The 19552-nt window shown below is 47.5% G+C and overlaps 1 protein-coding gene and 1 long non-coding RNA gene across 11 annotated transcripts in view; one reads left to right on the top strand and one right to left on the bottom strand.

Moving 5' to 3' along the window:
- LOC309348015 (catenin delta-2) overlaps positions 1–19552 on the top strand; it is a 226711-nt gene that overhangs the window by 198398 nt on the left and 8761 nt on the right. For all 6 annotated transcript variants that reach the window (XM_081873002.1, XM_081873005.1, XM_081873004.1 and 3 more), the window contains 2 exons: positions 1702–1828; positions 16841–16969. In XM_081873002.1, coding sequence (XP_081729128.1) covers positions 1702–1828; positions 16841–16969 — 256 coding nt within the window. The remainder of the gene's footprint in view (positions 1–1701; positions 1829–16840; positions 16970–19552) is intronic.
- The window catches only part of LOC309348111, an 85713-nt gene that overhangs the window by 32597 nt on the left and 33564 nt on the right, over positions 1–19552 (bottom strand). The window lies entirely within an intron of this gene.

Raw genomic sequence — 19552 nt, forward strand, 5'->3', positions numbered from 1 at the left:
TATCATTGGCAGAGATTTAAGAAAGTACTTAACTCTCCCACTAAAAAATTTAAAAATTCAGACAGGTTCATCCCATAACCTTTTATTCATAATTGGATGTAGGTGTTCCAATTTAGAATGTAAATATTCCTTCAGCAAAAATACTGGAGCAGCGGCAGAACAAAAAAGTGGTAAGGCCCCGAGTGATATCCAATAAAGTCATACCTAGAGTAGACGCACTGAAATCAATGAACATAATAGGCATTTAAGTCCATTGATTTCTCCTCTGAGCATGTGACATAGCTGGATACTACTCAGTAGTTAAAATAGGAAACACAGAAAATCTTGTTCATACTCATTCATATACTGAAAATCCAAGAAAGATCACCAAGCTATTTTTAATGATAGATTACATTTTCCCATCTCTGAGTAATATTTTCCAGCATTCTAAGTGTGAGTGGCAGACCTTACGACACACACTCATTCCACCACCGCATGTGTGTACATTGGTCAGGAGGTGCGAGCATTGCGTGTCGAGGTCCCCAGGTCCACCCCAATAACTCACACATCACACAGAAATTTTTGTTTAAGATTTTTGGCATAATTTTGGCCACAACTTTATTAAAATACAAATTTGTGAGTGGTTGTGTAGGCATTGGTTGCGACTAGCTGCCCCCACCATGGGGGACAGTCTGACATTCCGCACGATGCGAAAGTCAGAATGGGGGAATACACTTGGATGTTACGCGGAGCAGGGAACCTGCCCTCACCCCAAATGCAACCAGGAGCTCATTGCTATGGCCCGAGCCCCCTTGACAGAGTGGACAAGCAATAGTTAGCTCCCAATTCCTTTAACGGAATCCCTTGCAGCAGCAGCATTAGAGGGGCAGGCACAGCCAATCCATGCCCCTCAACCAACCAAACCATAAACCAATGCCTAACCGCGAACCTTACAAGTTGTGACGATTTGCTACGCAGTAGGCAAAAACCAAATGGCCCCAGCCAATCAGCCAGATGGACAAAATTCCTACCAGGCCCCCGCTCCAAAGCAGACGACCCCATGACAGGCATAGCAAGGTCAAAGCAAACAACCCTATTCTAGGGAGGGAGGGACGGGCAATCCAATGCACTGGCGAAAAGAGAAAGCCCTAGCCTCGTGCAAGGAGTTTTACTATTTCTGGCTGTCAATCAATAAATGGCAACATTAACTTCTTCCCAACAACAAGGGAAGCCCCAATCGCATCAGTGGCCAATGATCAATTAGCCCGCCCCCCAACTTTGGAGTGTCCTGGCAGCCCCCACCGCAACACGTGCTCTCCATGAAGGAGAACACGCTTTGTCGGTAATCCGATAATAGTGCACTCACACTTACAAACTGAATGGTAATTCTCATTCTGGTGCAAGGTTTTTGACTGACTTTATGATGTGTTTTTAATCATTACGACCTGCTCTGGGATCGCTTGGCAACGAAAGACAGGATATGAATTTTGCGATAAATAATACATGAAATCGAGCATTATTTTTTTAAAAAGAGGATATATTAAAAAGGATCGTGCAAGAGATCTGTCTGTTGATGAGGAGCAAGACCAGTCTGTAAAAGATAGCATATTAAACTATTTATTCCTAACTTGGCTTACTTAAGTTTTATTCTCAAACATTGAACGTGAGTATATTTTTTTGCTGATTTTGTCATCCCCCCCCCCATATGTTATCCCTGTGCAGGATGGATGGTCACAGTATCACTTTGTAGCCTCATCTTCAACGATAGAGAGGGATCGGCAAAGGCCGTACTCCTCATCGCGTACGCCTTCCATCTCTCCTGTGCGCATGTCTCCCAACAACCGTTCAGGTAAGCCCAAATTTATTAATAAGATGGGAAGTAACCCATCATAAGGGAAGATATTTCCAGTCTGTATATGTTAACTTTCTGTGGATGTTCCATCTCTCCTGACAGCAAAACAATCAGGAGGGTTTTCTTTTTTCCTTTTTGGGGGTTTGTGTGTTCTGAACCACAGGCCGAAATGAGGGCCTGAGAGAGTGCTTTGATGCAGGGATACCAAAGAAGGATGTCAAAAACTCCAGAACGGCCAGTTCTAGTGCTTTCTTAAAAAACGGTATAAACTTGTAACACAGACACCAGATGGACATCACAACAGTGATAGGTCATCATGACTTGTCCGCACCTGAGCAAGCATTCATGCATTCTATATATGTGTCACTTCGGCCGAAACTTCCCTGAGCAGATGAGGGAATTGGTGGCAAATACCCAAGTCTTACAGGTAATTCCCCTTTCTGAGCTCTGAGCTCAGAGCCCAGCACCCCAAGCCCCCAAAGATAAGGATAACATCAAAACAAGCCAATTAGCATATATCAGAGTGAGTGAATGTAAACATATATGAGCTCACTGTTACAACTACCAATTAATTGTGGGGTTATCTTGACTACCAAGATGGCATTTGCAGAGCTTCTGGAAAAGTTAAGCTTTGATTCAACACAGGAAAGTAGTTGAGCCAATAGATAATTTGACTTCAACCTTAGTAACTTTGCTTTAAATCTCTACTTAGCCATGTGCTTGGTTAGATAGTTGTACAGTAGTACCTCTGGTTAAGAACTTAATTTGTTCTGGAGGTCTGTTCTTAACCTGAAACTGTTCTTAACCTGAGGTACCATTTTAGCTGTTGGGGTCTCCCGCTGTCGCCGCACCACTGCCGCGCGATTTCTGTTCTCATCCTGAAGCAAAGTTCTTAACCCGAGGTAGTATTTCTGGGTTAGCAGAGTCTGTAACCTGAAGCGTATGTAACCTAAGGTACCACTGTAAATTATTGATAATCAAGCCATACCCTACAGAGTAACATCGGAAGCAACATGCTTTTAAAGAAATTCTGTCTACGTAATTATCAGTAATAATTACAATTTTCCATGTTACTTGACTGTGAATGATGGGCATGGCAGCTTCATCTGTGTCCTACCCAGCTCATCACTGCTGAAGCTAGTGGGCATGCCAGCCCCCCGGGGAGCTCTGGAATAACAGCACTCTCAGATGTCCCCAGGAGACAGGAGTTGGATATGACCACTGTGGGGAGCCTGAAATTATTCCCATGACTTTGAGCAAGCTCTGCTCCAGAAGGGATGTCCTACTCATGAATAAAGATTTGCTTGCAAATAGGATCTAATTGTGAGCAGAGCAAGGAAGTCAATAATTGGGTGTAGCTAGATGGAGAGAGAGATGATAGATGATAGATAAGAGGAAATGAAGAGCCACCATCTCTCCACAGCTTCACAAGAAAGATAACCCTGAAATACTGGGTGCCCCCAGGAGCTCTCTGGTTGCCCATAAAGATAGACAGTCAGCAGGTATAAAGGGATATGAGTTTCAAATGTTTTCCAACTCTCAATTTTAAAAAGCCTGCCAAAGAAGGGCAGTGCCAAAGAATGCTCCAACTACCGTACAATTGCACTCATTTCACACACTAGCAAGGTTATGCTTAAAATTCTGCATGGCAGGCTTAAGCAGTATGTGGACCAAGAACTCCCAGAAGTGTGAGCTGGATTTTGAAGGGGCAGAGGAACCGTAGACCAAATTGCAAACATGCACTGGATTATGGAGAAAGCTTGAGAGTTCCAGAAAAACATCTACTTCTGCTTAATTGACTGCGCAAAAGCATTTGACTGTGTCGACCGCAACAAACTATGGCAAGTTCTTAAAGAAATGGGAGTGCCTGATCACCTCATCTGTCTCCTATGTGGGACAAGAAGCTACAGTTAGAACAGGATATGGAACAACTGATTGGTTCAAAATTGGGAAAGGAGTACGACAAGGCTGCATATTTTCTCCCTGCTTATTTAACTCATATACAGAATTCATAATGTGAAAGGCTGGACTGGATGAATCCCAAGCCAAAATTAAGATTGCCGGAAGAAATATCAACAACCTCAGATATGCAGATGACACAACCTTGATGGCAGAAAGTAAGGAGGAATTAAAGAACCTTTTAATGAGGGTGAAAGAGGAGAGCGCAAACTATGGTCTGAAGCTCAACATTAAAAAAAACCGAAGATCATGGCCACTGGTCCCATCACCTCCTGGCAAATAGAAGGGGAAGAAACGGAGGCAGTGAGAGATTTTGCTTTCTTGGGTTCCATAATCACTGCAGATGGTGACAGCAGTCATGAAATTAAAAGACACCTGCTTCTTGGGAGAAAAGCAATGACAAACCTAGACAGCATCTTAAAAAGCAGAGACATCACTTGCCAACAAATGTCCGTATAGTTAAAACTATGGTTTTCCCAGTAGTGATGTATGGAAGTGAGAGCTGGACCATAAAGAAGGCTGATTGCCGAACAATTGATGCTTTTGAATTATGGTGCTGGAGGAGACTCTTGAGAGTCCCATGGACTGCAAGAAGATCAAACCTATCCATTCTGAAGGAAATCAGCCCTGAGTGCTCACTGGAAGGACAGATCCTGAAGCTGAGGATCCAATACTTTGACCACCTCATGAGAAGAGAAGACTCCCTGGAAAAGACCTTGATGTTGGGAAAGATGGAGGGCACAAGGAGAAGGAGACGACAGAGGACCAGATGGTGTTCTCGAAGCTACCAGCATGAGTTTGACCAAACTGCGGGAGGCAGTGGAAGACAGGAGTGCCTGGCGGGCTCTGGTCCATAGGGTCACAAAGAGTCGGACACGACTAAACGACTAAATAACAACAATTTTAAAAAGTAACATGTTGGAACTTGTTGGGGCTATTTGTGAGTGTCACTTGGTTGAGAGAACTTGTGCACTTCATAGATACTCAGTTTTATTATTACAGCAGAAGGTCTTCTGCTCAGTAATAATTCACTTTTAACAAGAATGATGTAGATGGTGGTGCTGACAGCTTTGCCATGAATTCATTCGCAATCACAAAGGCTTTTATTACTAGAGACATTGCCAAGGCCACCACAATAATGTGGCAGCTTTTTTCTTGTTAGTGGAATCAATGGAGAAAAATGCTGTTAGCATCCTTTAATAAAGGACCTAACCTTGAGAGACCTTCCTTTATCTACCATATTCTGGTTAGATTTGGTGCCACTTAAGAATGTTTTTCATTGTGATGAACATTTGTTACAACAATTTACTCATTCCAGGCAATTTTATTCTCTGAAGTCTCCTAAGGGGGTGGGGGTAGATGTGGGGGAAGAGAGAGAGAGATTTTAATAATTTTTAAGGAAAACATCCTTGTTGAAAGGAAGGACAATTTTGTTATAATCCATGCCAATTAAGGGGAGGGGAGTCCTTCCTGAAATACTGCACAAGGTAAAGCATTGTTCTTATTAATATAGAAAGGGTTTTTTAATTCACATTCCTTTCTCTTTGTAGAGGGTGTTTGTTTGTCAAGTAGCTTCCAGTGTAAGAGAAAGAAAATACTGGTTTTTCCTTAGTGAAAAATTGCATGATTTAAATACTAGCTTCTTCTGGGGCATAGCTTAGGGGAGAGAAGGAATGTTTTTGAGAACCACACAACTGGAACCCCTCATTTGAGAAGGAGATGCATTGCCCAAAGTCTTTCCAAAGCTAGAGAGATGAGTGGAAGGTACAGTAACTGTGGAAACAATTCCAGATCCCTTGAGTTAAGAGATCTTGTCAGAAATTACAGGAAATGAAATAACCAGTCTATTGGTGACTACAATCTAATTTATAGCCTCTTACTAATTAATAGTAAGAGAGTGGTTTTACGTTTGTTGACATTGCAATAAATGGAGTCTCTTAAAACATACTAAAAAAAAAGGTAAAGGACCGCTGACAGTTAAGTCCAGTCACAAACAACTCTGGGGTTGCGGCGCTCATCTCGCTTTACTGGCGGAGGGCGCAGACGTTTGTCCGCAGAGTTTTTCCGGGTCATGTGGCCAGCATGACTAAGCCACTTCTGGCGAAACCAGAGCAGTACACGGAAACGCTGTTTACCTTCCCGCTGTAGCAGTACCTATTTACCTACTTGCACTTTGACATGCTTTCGAACTGCTAGGTTGGCAGGAGCTGGGACCGAGCAATGGGAGCTCACCCCGTTGCAGGGATTTGAACCGCTGACCTTACATCAGCAAGCCCTGGGCTCAGTGGTTTAGATCACAGCGCCACCCATGTCCCAAAACATACTAATAATTTTCCTTATCTAAATAACAAAAGCAACACATTGTAAAGTATAGGAGTTTATAGAAGAGTGGGGTAGGGAGTGGGAACAGAGTAAGACTGGAGAATTAGCTTTTGTTAGGTCTGCTGAGTTCTGTTTCCACACCAGCCCATTCAGACACCATGTCACACAAATACATCCATATACAGAGTCTAGGGGCTCGGCTACCCTTCCACTTGATTGTATTTTCTAGGTGTGAGTCTGAGCTGTTTTCCCCTTGCCCTACTCCTTTCCAAGGGAAAACCTGCTCTTTAGCGATCATTTGGAACAAATGGCAGCCTAGGAAAAACTTGGAATTGCTGTTTGCTCTGATTGAGCACTATAGAGTTGTTTTCCCCAGGATGGGGAAGCAGCAGGACAAGGGGATGTGTGGATAAGCACTCAGTGTCTAAATATATGCTCCTTCATGTTGTTGTCGCCTATGAAAAGTCACCTTTCTACACAGTGCCAGTATTTTGCACAATTGAAACTGCTGTTCTATCATTCCAGTGTTGGAGCACCAACCACTTTGCCATTGATAACTGCTTATGTTGCTCCTCTGTTAGCTTCCATAATATTCAGACATAATACAGCAATATAGACACATCAGTTATTTCTTCAATACAATATTGAGGTGAATAATGGCCACTGAGCTACCACGGCTGTCCTATTGCAGTGTCAGCAGGAATGGGGTGTTATTTGAACAGAATATAATGGCTGTCTTGGCCAGAGAAGAAAGAAAATGAACCCAAGTGTAGTGAATTAGGTTAACAGGAAAGTTGTATGATCACCTGGGCAGTCTAGTGCAGAAATGAGGATTGCAATTCTTAATTTCTCTTTACACCATGTGTTAAGTTGTGGGTTGACATAGCAGACGACACAGCGATTTCTCCAAGTAGCTCTTTATTCCGTAAGCTGGAATAGAACTGACTGCAAACAGCTCAGCCGGCCTGCTTTTATAGGCAGCCGGCTGTCAACATTGTAACAACAGCCCAGAGTTCCCGCCTAAAATAACTGACGCGGACCTGAGGGAAAACTATCTACAGACCTGAGTGAAAACTATATACAGTATCCCCCTGCTGGCCCAGGGTGAAACTTCACTACATAACACCCCTTCCCACCGAGACAAGGCGTTAGTTACAATCGTAATGGTTTCCTTATATACAGCACTACGCGTAATGGTTCAATTAGGCACAAAAGCATATTGGTTACATTTCCCATACTTAGACCAACAGTGATACATGTCCAACAACATAGTCCTTTAAATAAGTTGGGCGCTTGGGAACTCTGCCAGACCGCCGGGGACTGGTAGCCAAGTCCGGAGGGCCACACAGTTCTTGCTGAGGCTGTGGTGCGACCCTAGGTGGCGTTGGAACCAACTCCCCTGGATCCGCTGCTGTGGGTGGAGCCTCCGCAAGTGGAGTGGTCTGAGTCTGTGGTAAGTCTGGCAGACCCTCTGAAGCGGCTTGGTTCGGCTCCACGCTGGCAGTTTGCGAGGGAGGTGTAGGTGGGGCCTCGCCATCTGTACGTGTCTCTTCTGGAGCCGCAAACGCAGTTGGGGGCACCTCGGTAGTGTCCAAGTCCCCAACCCTGCGCCTAAGCTGGTCTATGTGCCGTCGCCACAAGCGTCTGTCTTCGAGTGCCACCTGGTACGAGCGAGGTCCAGTGACTCCCACTACTGTGGCTGGCACCCAAGGAATGTCCCCCACATAGTTCCGGGCAAAGACCTGGTTTCCTGGGACAAATGACCGTGGCGCGTTGGCACAGCCTGGGGGTTCAGCCACGGCAAAGTCCGGGTGTAGCCGGTCGAGCGGTGACCTGAGGCGGCGGCCCATAAGCAGTTCAGCAGGACTCCTTCCTGTGGCCGCATGAGGGGTGATGTGTTGCACGAACAAGTATTCGGCGACCCGCTCATGCCAGTCTCCCCGGTCCAGGCGCGCCAGTGCCTCTTTTGCCGAGCGCACCATTCTTTCCGCTTGCCCGTTGCTGGATGGATGAAAGGGTGCCGTTAGGGCATGGCGGATGCCCAGTCCTCAAACGTGCCTGACGTGAACTGTGGTCCGTTGTCAGAGACAAGGACATCAGGACACCCATGCGTTGCAAACAGGCCTCGCAGCACCTGGATGACAGCTTCGGTAGTGGTGGAGGGCATCAGGGCGACCTCCAGCCATTTGGAATAGGCGTCCACCACTACCATAAAGGTCCGGCCGTGAAAGGGGCCAGCCAGATCAATGTGCACCCTCGACCAGGGTGTCTTTGGCGTCTCCCAGGTGTGTCCCTTAGCTGCCGGTGGTGCAGGCCTCGACTCTTGGCACGCTTGACAGGCGGACACCCAGGCAGTGATGGCATCGTCCATATTAGGCCACCAGACGTAACACCGAGCCAACGCCTTCATTTTGACAATTCCCGGGTGGCCAACGTGCAGAGCCTCCAGGACGCGCTGACGGAGTCCCTGGGGAATCACGACGCGGTCTCCCCACAGCAGACAGCCGCGATGAGCTGAGAGTTCATGTTGTCTGGTTGCGAAGGGCTGGAACTCCGATGCAAAAGGCCCTTGTGGCCACCCCCTCCACACCCAGTTGAGCACCCGGCTGATGGTGCGATCCTGGGCAGACGCGGAGGCCACAGTGGCAGCTGATACAGGCGCTGCCGGAAGATCCTCAATCAGAAGGAGCGATGAAGCTGGAGCCGGGTCTTCCACAAATGCTGGAAGAGGGCAACGGCTGAGGGCGTCGGCATGGCCCATCGATTTCCCCGGGCGATGGATGAGCCGGTAGTGGTAGGCAGCCAGGAAAACAGTCCATCGCAGCATGCGTGGCGAGAGGACCGGTGGAGTTGGACGATCACCGGCGAGGAGGCCCAGGAGTGGCTTGTGGTCAGTGATGAGGTCAAAAGTCCTGCCATAGAGGTATTCATGGAACCTCTTCACTCCAGCCACAAGTGCCAATGCCTCCTTGTCGAGCTGGCTGTAATTCCGTTCCGTCAGAGATAGTGTCCTGGAAAAGTAGGCGAGTGGTGCTTCTCTTCCATCTGGAAAACGGTGACTAAGGACAGCACCGATGCCAAAAGGTGAGGCGTCGCAGGCAAGGACCAGCGGCCTGGATTCACTGTACTGTACCAGCACACTGTCTGATGAAAGGAGAGCCTTAACCGCGTTGAAGGCCGCCGTCTCCCGATGACCCCAGGCCCAAGGCGTCTTTGTACTAAGGAGTCGGTGAAGAGGCTCAGCCACTGTGGCTTTGTGGGGCAGGAACATGTTATAAAAGTTCAGCAGCCCCAGGAATGCCTGCAACTCCGTCTTGTTCTTTGGGGTGGGGGCCTGCTGGATAGCGCGGATCTTGGATGTGGTCGGGTGAAGGCCGGAGGCATCGATAAGATAGCCCAGGAACTCTACCTGTGGAATGGCGATCTGGCACTTCTCCCTCTTTACCTTGAGCCCGGCCTCTTGGAACCTGGTCAGCACGGCACGGAGGCGCTCGAACAGCTGCTGGTGTGAGTCTGCAGACACCAAGACGTCATCAAAATATGGTACCACGCCCGGAAGCCCTTGCAGGAGACGCTCCATAAGGCTTTGGAAAATGCCAGGAGCCACACTCACCCCGAACTGCAACCGGCGGCAACGGAATGCCCCCCGGTGGGTGACAATCGTCTGGGCTTCAGCAGTGGCATCATCGACTGGCAGTTGTTGATAGGCTTGGGCAAGGTCCAGCTTAGCGAAGACCTTACCCTCACCCAGGGAATGCAGCAGGTGTTGGACAACAGGAACCGGATAAGCGTGCTGCTGAAGTGCCTTGTTGATCGTGCACTTGTAGTCAGCGCAGATTCTCACCGACCCATCTGGCTTGACAGGCGTGACGATGGGGGTTTCCCACTTGGCGTGGTCAACCGGCTCCAAAACTCCTTGGGCGATCAGTTTGTCCAGTTGTTCGTCCACCTTAGCCTTGAGAGCAAAGGGAACCCGGCATGGCTTTAGCTTGATGGGGGGGACTTGTGGATCAAGGCTAAAGGAGATGGGCGTACCTGTATATTGCCCCAAGGTGCCGTCAAAAACCTCGGCAAAGTCTTTGACCAGACCCTCAGTCTCTGCGTTAGAGATGCAGTTGATGCCGGTGACTTCCAGGCCAAGGGCATCAAACCAGTCTAGCCCTAGGAGGCTTGGCCGCTGACCTTCGATCACCACCAACCGGAGCAGGCCCGAAAAATCCTTGAAGGCAATCCGGAACCGGCCAACGCCTACCACGGGAATGTCGTTTCCCTGGTAGTCTCTCAGGTGTACGCGGTGAGAGTCGAGTTGCCTTTTGGACACTCTGGGTACCAGTCTTTTGATGGTGCTCCACGACACGATGGACAGGGCGGACCCGGTGTCGATCTCTATGTCACATGGAGCTCCTTCAATGAGCACCGTGACGTTCAGCTTGCGTCGCATAGGCGAGTCGGTTTGGCCAATCGTGGTTTCAGACGGGCAGCGGCAGTTGGTGAGAGCGAAACAACTTTCCTTGGCAGACTGGAGTGAAGGCTTGGACTTGCGAGTCGATGAAGGGGGGGTGTCAGACGGAGCCGATTGGCAGACCTTAGCGATGTGGCCCCTTCTGGAACACTTCCTACAGATGGCGTCTCTGAATCGACACTTGGCACGGGAATGGTTGCCTCCGCAGCCGGCACATTCCGGTTGGCCCTTGGACTTCTGTTGGAACTTCCTGTGCTCCCGCTTTGTCTGGTGCACGTCATCGCCTTCACTGGAGGATGCCTCATCACTGCTGGCCTCTTCATGATGCACCGGAACTGGCTCCCTAGCAAGACGCGGGCTGCTGCACTTGCGGATCTCTTGGGCGGAGCGTTCAGCAGCTTCTGAGGCCACAGCCTCCTCAATGGCTTTCTGCAGCGTGAGGTCTGGCTTGGCGAGGAGACGCCGTTGCAGATGGATGTCCCGGACCCCGCAGACGATTCGATCCATCAGGGCATCGTCTAAGTCTCGGAACTCACAGTGCATTGCAGCCTGTCGCAGGGCGGTGGTGTAGTTGTTGATTGACTCCCCCTCTGCCTGGTTCCGGTGGTAGAACGCATGGCGGGCAGCAATCTTGGACGGCTTTGGTGCGTAGTGGTTGCGGAGCTTCTCTTGGATTGTGTCCCATGGTGTTGCCTGGACTGCTTCGGGCGCAACCAATGCTCGGGCCGTCTCAAACACCTCAGGCCCACAGAGGCTGAGGAATAGGCCCCGCTTACGATCCTTTGATAATGCTGTCAGCTCGTTGGCTTGGAGGTAGCAGTCGAACCGAGCGAGGTAGGAATCCCATGATTCAGAGGCTGGCGCAAACGGCGGTAGAGGCACAAGTGAAGCCATGATTCCGATGCCGGCGTGAAGGGCGATGGATGGAACACAGTGCTCTAGCCAGAACTGTCAGCTCTGAATTGGTTCTGTCCAGTGATTTCGCTCAGTGATTTCGCTCTGTGATTCAGCTCAGTGATTCAGCTCAGTTCAGAGGCTGGCCGCATCTGGCTGTGCTCTGATGTCCATCCATCCCATCCTCGTCGCCAGTGTTAAGTTGTGGGTTGACATAGCAGACGACACAGCGATTTCTCCAAGTAGCTCTTTATTTCGTAAGCTGGAATAGAACTGACTGCAAACAGCTCAGCCGGCCTGCTTTTATAGGCAGCCGGCTGTCAACATTGTAACAACAACAGCCCAGAGTTCCCACCTAAAATAACTGACGCGGACCTGAGGGAAAACTATCTACAGACCTGAGTGAAAACTATATACAGTATCCCCCTGCTGGCCCAGGGTGAAACTTCACTACATAACACCATGGATGGAGAACCTGCGGTCCTCCAGACATTTTTTACCCCAACTTTTATCGGAAGAACAATCAGGAATTATGGGAGTTGTAATCCCAGCAACATTTGGTAGGCCACAACTACTCTGTTCCTGCTTGTAGTTGCAGTTCATTATCATAGAATTCACACGATTCTTGGAGGCCAACTCCCTGCTCAGTGTAGGATCTGAAGTTCAAGATGCAACTCTAGCATGCCTGACAGCTGGCTGTCCAGCCTCCAGTGAAAGAGAGGTCACCACCTCCAACGGTTGTCTGTTCCACTGTCAGACAGCTGCTGCCATCAGGAATTGTCTCCTAGTTTCTAGTCTTTCCCTCTGGAACAACAGAGAACAAGTTTGTTCTGTCTTTTGCATGACAGCCCTTCAGATATTTGAAGGTCACTGTCATCCCTTAATCTTCTCTTCTCCAGGTTCAACATGCCAAGCTCAGTCAACCATTCCTCATAGGACCTTGTTTGCAGATCACATGACCCAGTTTGTTAGTCTCTCTCTTTAAATATGGTGCCCAGAACTGGACACAGTATTCCAAATGTGACCTGATGAATATGGAATAGAGCAGGCATAGGCAAACTTGGCCCTCCAGATGTTTTGGGACAACAACTCCCATCATCCCTGACCACTGCTCCTGTTAGCTTGTGATGATGGGAGTTGTAGTCCCAAAACATCTGGAGGGCAGAGTTTGCCTATGCCTGGAATAGAGCTTAGCTATTTACTTTCCATGATCTGAATACTGTGCTTCTATTGATGCAGCCTAAAAATGTATTAGCTTTTATTTATTTTTAGTAGCCACATCGCACTGCTGCTTCATGTATTCGGCTTCCGATCAACTAAGATGCCTAGATCCTTTTCACATGTATTACTGGCAAGCCAGGTTTCTCTCCCCGCCCCCCGCCCCCCATCCTAAGATTCATCCAGCCCACATTTTACCACTTTATCAACAAGGATATATTGGGAGACCTTCTCAGATAGTTTGCTGAAATTCATTTCCATGATCTACCAGACTATCAAGCAGGGAAATATGGTTGGTCTTGAACGATACATTCTTAATGACACAACTTCACACCACCCCAGTCCTAGGTCAAATAATTTACCTCCGTTCCCTCCTGTCAAAGGGAGGAGGGAAATTTAAAAAATAGCCACTCTTGCATTGCCGATTACCCCATCCATGACACATGACCAAGCACAGGATGTGGTACAACTCAGCTCCCAGTCACAGCATATTTCAAGTAGTAAGTAATCAAACACAGAGTTCATAATTTGGATGACAAGGCACACAACATTGGACTATGGGTCTCTGGCTCCACATATTGTGCACACTGGAAGCTTTCAGGAGGGGGGCTTTGTGAAAAAGGCACTGTGCCCACTTTGCATGAAATAGCCTGGTCTCACAACACACATGTAGGAACTTGAGCACGTTGCTAACACTTGTCTACCTAGAACCCTAACAGGTACCTCACTTTGAGACTTCAGAAACAAGCATCCGACAGCAAACTTCAGTCCAACAACTGAGGCTGCCAGGGCAGAGCACCCCACAGAGGTAAGCAAAGGAAATGGAAACCTCATTCTTCAAAGTGCAGCTCCCATGACTTCCTCCCTCTCAAACACTTCATTGCCATGCATTCCATAACCTACCTTGAAATAATGTGAATGCTTTGTCTTGTTTGAATGGTCTTTTCTAACACTCTTCCACTGCTCCCCAGATGGTGGGGAAGTCCTCATTGCCACATGCCTGCAATCTGCTTGTTGGCAAAAGTCTACTTCAGCCATTCCCACAGTTGGCCAAACCCTCACGAGCACATTTGTCTTACAGGATCACAGCCCAGGTGCAAGGAGCAGAGCAAGCTGTCATCAAACATACAAAGTTTTATTGGACACCCCCCAAAAGGAGAAAAAGTGAGTGGATTCACAGTCTCTGCAGTCTCTCCCCCACCACCATGTCAGGTGGGCTACTGATGCATAACCACAGGCACTCCGTAGGCACCTCTCTCTCACTGTGAATGCATAAATCCTCACTGCGCATGCAGCCAGAGGGAGTGCCTGCTCCAGCTGCTGCCTCTTGCTCATTGTTCCCTCTTTCTTTTGGTGTCCTCTCTGCAGGCTGCTCTCCCCCAGCTACAGGTTGCACCCTGATCCACACGAACCAAGAGGGAGCCCCAGTCTGCCCAACAGCAGGAAGGAAGATGCTCCCAGCCGTTCTCCTGTAGGGCTGCTGACCTGCTTCCTCCAGGGAGGCACCTTCACCACCTTCATCCTCGCAGGTTCCATGACAGCCAATAGTGCAACAAGTGGCTTTCCTGATGTGGTTCGGGTGCCGTTAAGAGACTCGGCTGCAGCTGCTCTGCAAAGCCCACTGTCCAAAGCACAGGAGCCCTGCTGGAGGGGCTGGGTGGCAACCATACACACAGCCTTCTGTTTCAGGATCTCTTCTTGACGTCCAAGTGCTGCTCAATAAAGACTTTGACTCTGCCATACGTATTGCTTCTTCATTGCTAGTGAGTGGCAGATGGGTCTCCTCCCTGAGCCCAGCCTAATGGTATGCCTTCAGCAGGCTGCAGGATGGGTCTCTGAAGGCAGTGAGCTGGGAGTTGGAGGAGCTCAGTAGCCTCTCCTCTCTGTATTTGTTCAGGTACTCTAGACTGTGAGGGGGTGCACAAGGTCGGGTTGCTGCTGCTGTTAGGATGTATAAGGCTGTATTTGGGGGCGTGAGGAGGGGGAGGGAGATTTAATCTTGTTGAGTGGCTAGCCTTGCCAGGTAAGGTGTGAGGCAACAAACTGTGGTGAAAGGGGGAGACTGATCACATGGGTTGCCAGTGGGAGGGCTGGTCTCATGCAGGAGCCATTCTATTGGCCCATGTAGTGCTCCCTCCTGATTGGTTTAGGTAAGCCATCATGTTCTCCTCTCTCTGCTTTTCCTAATATGGTGCTGAATTTTAACCTGGAGCCTCAGTGTATAAAATGTGAGCTGTCTCCTTCTGCAATACCTGTGTTCATTGTGTCTGGGTGTTGGAGCAGGGGACAGAAATATGTGCCCTTTGATGCCTCTGGGTTTTGTGTGGGAGGATTGTTTGCTGCTGTGCTTGAGAGGTTAGGGAACAGCTCTGTGGCATTTTGCAGTGTGGGTTTGAATCCCAGGAGCATCCTCTTTTTTGCCCCGGACATCACATTTTTAAACGATGCCAAAGGTAAGTGAAAGCATCATTTCCCCCTTAGTGTACGCTTGGACTCCTTTCTGTCTCTTCCCAACTCCATGCCCTATGGCAGTGATGGCCAAAACTTGGCCCTCCAGTTGTTTTGGGACTACAACTCCTATCATCCCTAGCTAACAGGACCAGTGGTCAGGGATGATGGGAGTTTTAGTCCCAAAACAGCTGGAGGGCCACATTTGGCCATCACTGCCCTATGGAGTCACCCAAATGTGTGTCTGTGACCACCCTTGTCGCCTGTCTGGTCCCTTCCTTTGGTTGCTTGCTTCTTTTGAACCCAAGGGTGGATTTTCTGAGCCCTTGGTGCAGAAGGGATGTGTGTGTTCTGTGCCCAGGGAACTATGTGTTGTGTGGGCTTTCCTCCCTCACTGTTGTGTGTTGTGCTCGTGAGGAGCATAAGGGAATCCAAAACCCTGTTTAGAGGAATGCCTAAGGACTGACACGACCTGGGTTTTTGCTGGCTCTGCCACTGAAGGCATGAGAATGCTGTTCTTTCATTGTGTGTGCTACAGAGGTGTCCCATTGTCTTGCATTTGTTGGCTGGATTTGTCTGTAGGAGCTCATGGAGAGAGAGAGAGAGATGTGGAGGAAATGTTATGGGGGCAGGATTTGGATGTGCACTCCCATTTTCCCTCACACAATTTGCACTGCATGGAGGTGGTGGGACCCCAAATAGGGCTAATGTAAGCCTCCCTTGTCAAAAAATGGATAAAATATTGAAGAACACAATTGCTTTTCCAAATGGGTGAAGCAAATGACCCAGATTGACAGTGAGGGAGGGAGGCTCATAATTTAATTAGTTTTGTGTTACACTACTGGCTTCGTGCAAGCTTCCAAATTTAGCTGTAGACTGGGAAATTTGGGTGGCTTGGGGTGAAGTATGACAGGATAATAGAGAGTCTGCACTGGGATGTTACTTGTTTTCATAACTTGATAAACATAAAGACATTTAAAAAGTATTTATTCCTACAGCAAGCAATAACTGTTTACGTTTCCTTTATTGCTGAGAGAGTTCATAATTTCAGTAGCAGAGGAATCTGTGATGTCTCCAGCTACGCTAAATAGTCTGACTTGGGGCTTGTCTCTGTAAAGCAGTCAATCTATGTTTATTTACAGTGCAGGAAGGTGGACTCTGTCCAGTTCTGTTTATTATTACAAGTTTCAGCCATGTGCCTTGTGGTGTAATTAGTGGTCCCTTTTCAGAGGGGTCAGAAAGTATCCCAAACAGATACTACTAGTTTCATTTATGCGCGCTATGGTATAATCATTGTCTTTGGGGAGGGGGGCACCACCTCCTAAATAAATGTCCAGCAGTTGTGCATAAGACTGACACAACTTCTGTACGATGTCTGGATAGCCTTTTTCTTGGTATCTTATGTATAAGTATTTGAATACACTGAATTCCAGACTCCTTGAGCGACAATTGTTAAATTTAACTGCTTTTTTTTTGCCCAGATGCTTCAGGTTTTCAAATAACATCTAGTTGCTTCACATGAGCTAAACAATTCCAGCCTTTCTATCAAAATGGATTACCCTTAATGTAGATGCATATAATGTTATTGTTAAGTAGCAGCACTGCTAAGAATTTGTGCCCGTTTACGTATTTACACCAGCGGTAGGTTTTGTATGTACTTGTGCGATGACAGAGGTTAAAAATCTAAATTTGTTTTTGTTTGCTAGCAAGTGCCCCAGCCTCACCTCGGGAAATGATCACTTTAAAAGAAAGAAAAACAGACTACGAGTCAACCGGGACAAATGCTACTTATGGAAATAAAGGAGAGCACACTTCTAGGAAAGACGCAATGACAGGTGAGGCAGATGTTGCCGCATGTTATACATTCAAAAACAATTGAAGCAAAAGTATTGCATATACTTGTACGCAACACATTTGTAGGCTTTAAGTTTTGCAGAGCATCTTTAGAGTCCTTCCCAAATGTAGATGTGTATTTGTATTGTTTATCATTATGCTGCGATCTGAGCTCCAGCTGACATTTCCTTGTACTTGTGATATTACTAGTGGCCATAAATTGAGCCCGTATATTTTGTATGTGTCGTGCATTTAAACAGGTGTGTATTGTAGCTGCAAGCAATAAAGCATTGCTGGGTTAGATAGGAAATTATGATTTCTGTTCCTGCAGCATAATGTTTAATTCAGTGATAAAGCTTCGTATAGGAGAGAAGCTTGCATTCTAATAGTATTTTTTCTTCCATGGGGAAAAGAGGTTTTATCTGCTTTTGTAACAACATTCCCCCCCCACCCGAACAGAAGGGCAGAGACGTGACTTGCACTACACATTTTGGCTTTGTGGTGTAACCCTAGATGAGCACGTGTCGTGATCTCTAGCTACAGCTTTTGCATGAATATCACATGGCTTAGCAGAAATTGGAATAGCCATGCATCAGACGAATACTCTAATCACCAGGACTTCATTTATATCTTTTTATCTGTTTTATCCTTAGGGAGTATAATTTTTTTCCTACTCTCTTTAGGCACACCTCAGTGAAAAATATCTCGTTCCTCCAAAACTCTGAGGAATCAGCTTAATTATTCATTGGTGTTACCTACTGGGTATTTAAGACCTGGATGTTTGTGTTGCTTTCTGAAAGAGCTGCCACTCATCTCAAGTGGAGGCCAGATTATTCTGGGCAGAGCAGGAAGGATCTGGCCCATGGAGCCAGAAAGCTTCTGCACCCCAACCTAGAGGAATGTTTCATGTCTCCCCACCACCACCCATTTTCACTAGGGGGCTGTGTGGGGAGGCAATAAAGTGGATTTGGGGGGAACTATCTCACCCAAGCCTGCTGTTGGGAACTGCTGCCTGAATTTGGCGCTTTCTGCCAGTTGTGGGAAATGGTTGGCAAAATAAATAAATAACTTGAAAAGGAGAGAGATTGTAGGCTTGTCCACTCATTCTGGTTATGCCCCACCCACCCAACTCAGATTTGGGATTAGACAGCGAACAAACTTACTACATGCTAAAAATGAAATTATTGTCCAAATGCACACACAAGAGGGAGGCATTAGCCGACTTGACGGAATCCTGATCAGGGACACTTGTGAAGAGGACATCTTAAAGAGGCCTTGGGCATGTTGACCAGTCCTGTAATTTGGGAGGATTTAAAACCATGCAACTGCAGGTGGCTAAAGGTAGCTGTGACAAATCTGCCTTGGCCTCAGCTTGGTGACATTCTCCCCTCTCAGCACCTATCCATCTGCCAAGCTAAGCACTTGCTGGGCTTGTGCTGCTATCATGCCAAAGCATCTGTCCAGTTGTGACACCTTGCACGGTGGCGGCTCACCTTCCGTTCCCTACTACAGGCACAATTTTATATTTGTAGCAAATCCCTACATTAACCAAAAGTTTAAGCAGAAGGCAACAGAGAGGTGGAAATGCGTTGTTGCAGCTTCCCTGGATATTTTTGGTTGTGCACAGAACCTGTTTAAACTTAGAGCTGTTCACTTTTCACTTTATCGAAATGGCTGTCGAAGTAAGATCTCTCCCCCTTCATTTGCAAGGGGGCAACATTTGCCCCCTGGGTGTGAAACATACAAGCATGGCAAGGTGGAGGGAGACTCGGCTACCGAGAGAACAGATGGGAAATTGTATGTATAAATATTTAACAAAAGTAAATAATAAGCATTCGTAATATTTAATTCCAGAGGTGGTAAACCACAGGCCATATTGGGCGCACTAGGCCCTTTTAAATGGCCTTCCATCACAGCACTGGGCTTGGAGGAAAGTAATGGAAAGAAGATGCCTTTGCCTCCTGGCATCACTGCAGCTTCAAAAAGTCAGGATGCTTGATCCAAGGGAATTTGCGGGAGAGGCTGCACAGATGCAGAAAGAGACTAAAGGGCAGGGGGGAAAGGATTGAGAGTGAGTGTGAGGAGGGCTGCAAGGGAAGTCGGAGGGAAGAGAATAAATTCTGGGTTGGCGATCCCAATGGCAATCTACCTAGGAAAGAATGGAAAATAGCATAGGATGTTACGAGAAACTCTACATTACAGAAAAGGAACTAGACAGTGGAGCCCAGGGGTGAGGAAGGATCCCAAACCCTAGTGGTACGGATCCCATCTGGCTCTTTCTTAATTTTTTAAGAATTCCTCCATCACAGCATTGGACTTGAAATCTACAGAACCTCTAGACTGTGGTACTTGATATTTCCTTTCCTTGCTGAGGTTCTGAATGGTACCAGGAATCGGGAGCTGCTGCCATTCTTAACGTCTCATTCAACAGCAATTCTGTTACACTTAGGATCTAACACAATTTGCTACCACTGATCGCCAAATCCTTCAGGTGTTCACCAGGATTTCAGCTAACGGAGCCAAAAGATGAAACAAAATGTACAAAAGCTATGTCTTAGCCAGCGTGGGATCCTTTGCTCCTCACT

Source organism: Podarcis erhardii (genome assembly GCF_964252035.2).
Source record: "Podarcis erhardii genome assembly, chromosome: 8".
NCBI classification, from domain to species: Eukaryota; Metazoa; Chordata; class Lepidosauria; order Squamata; family Lacertidae; genus Podarcis; species Podarcis erhardii.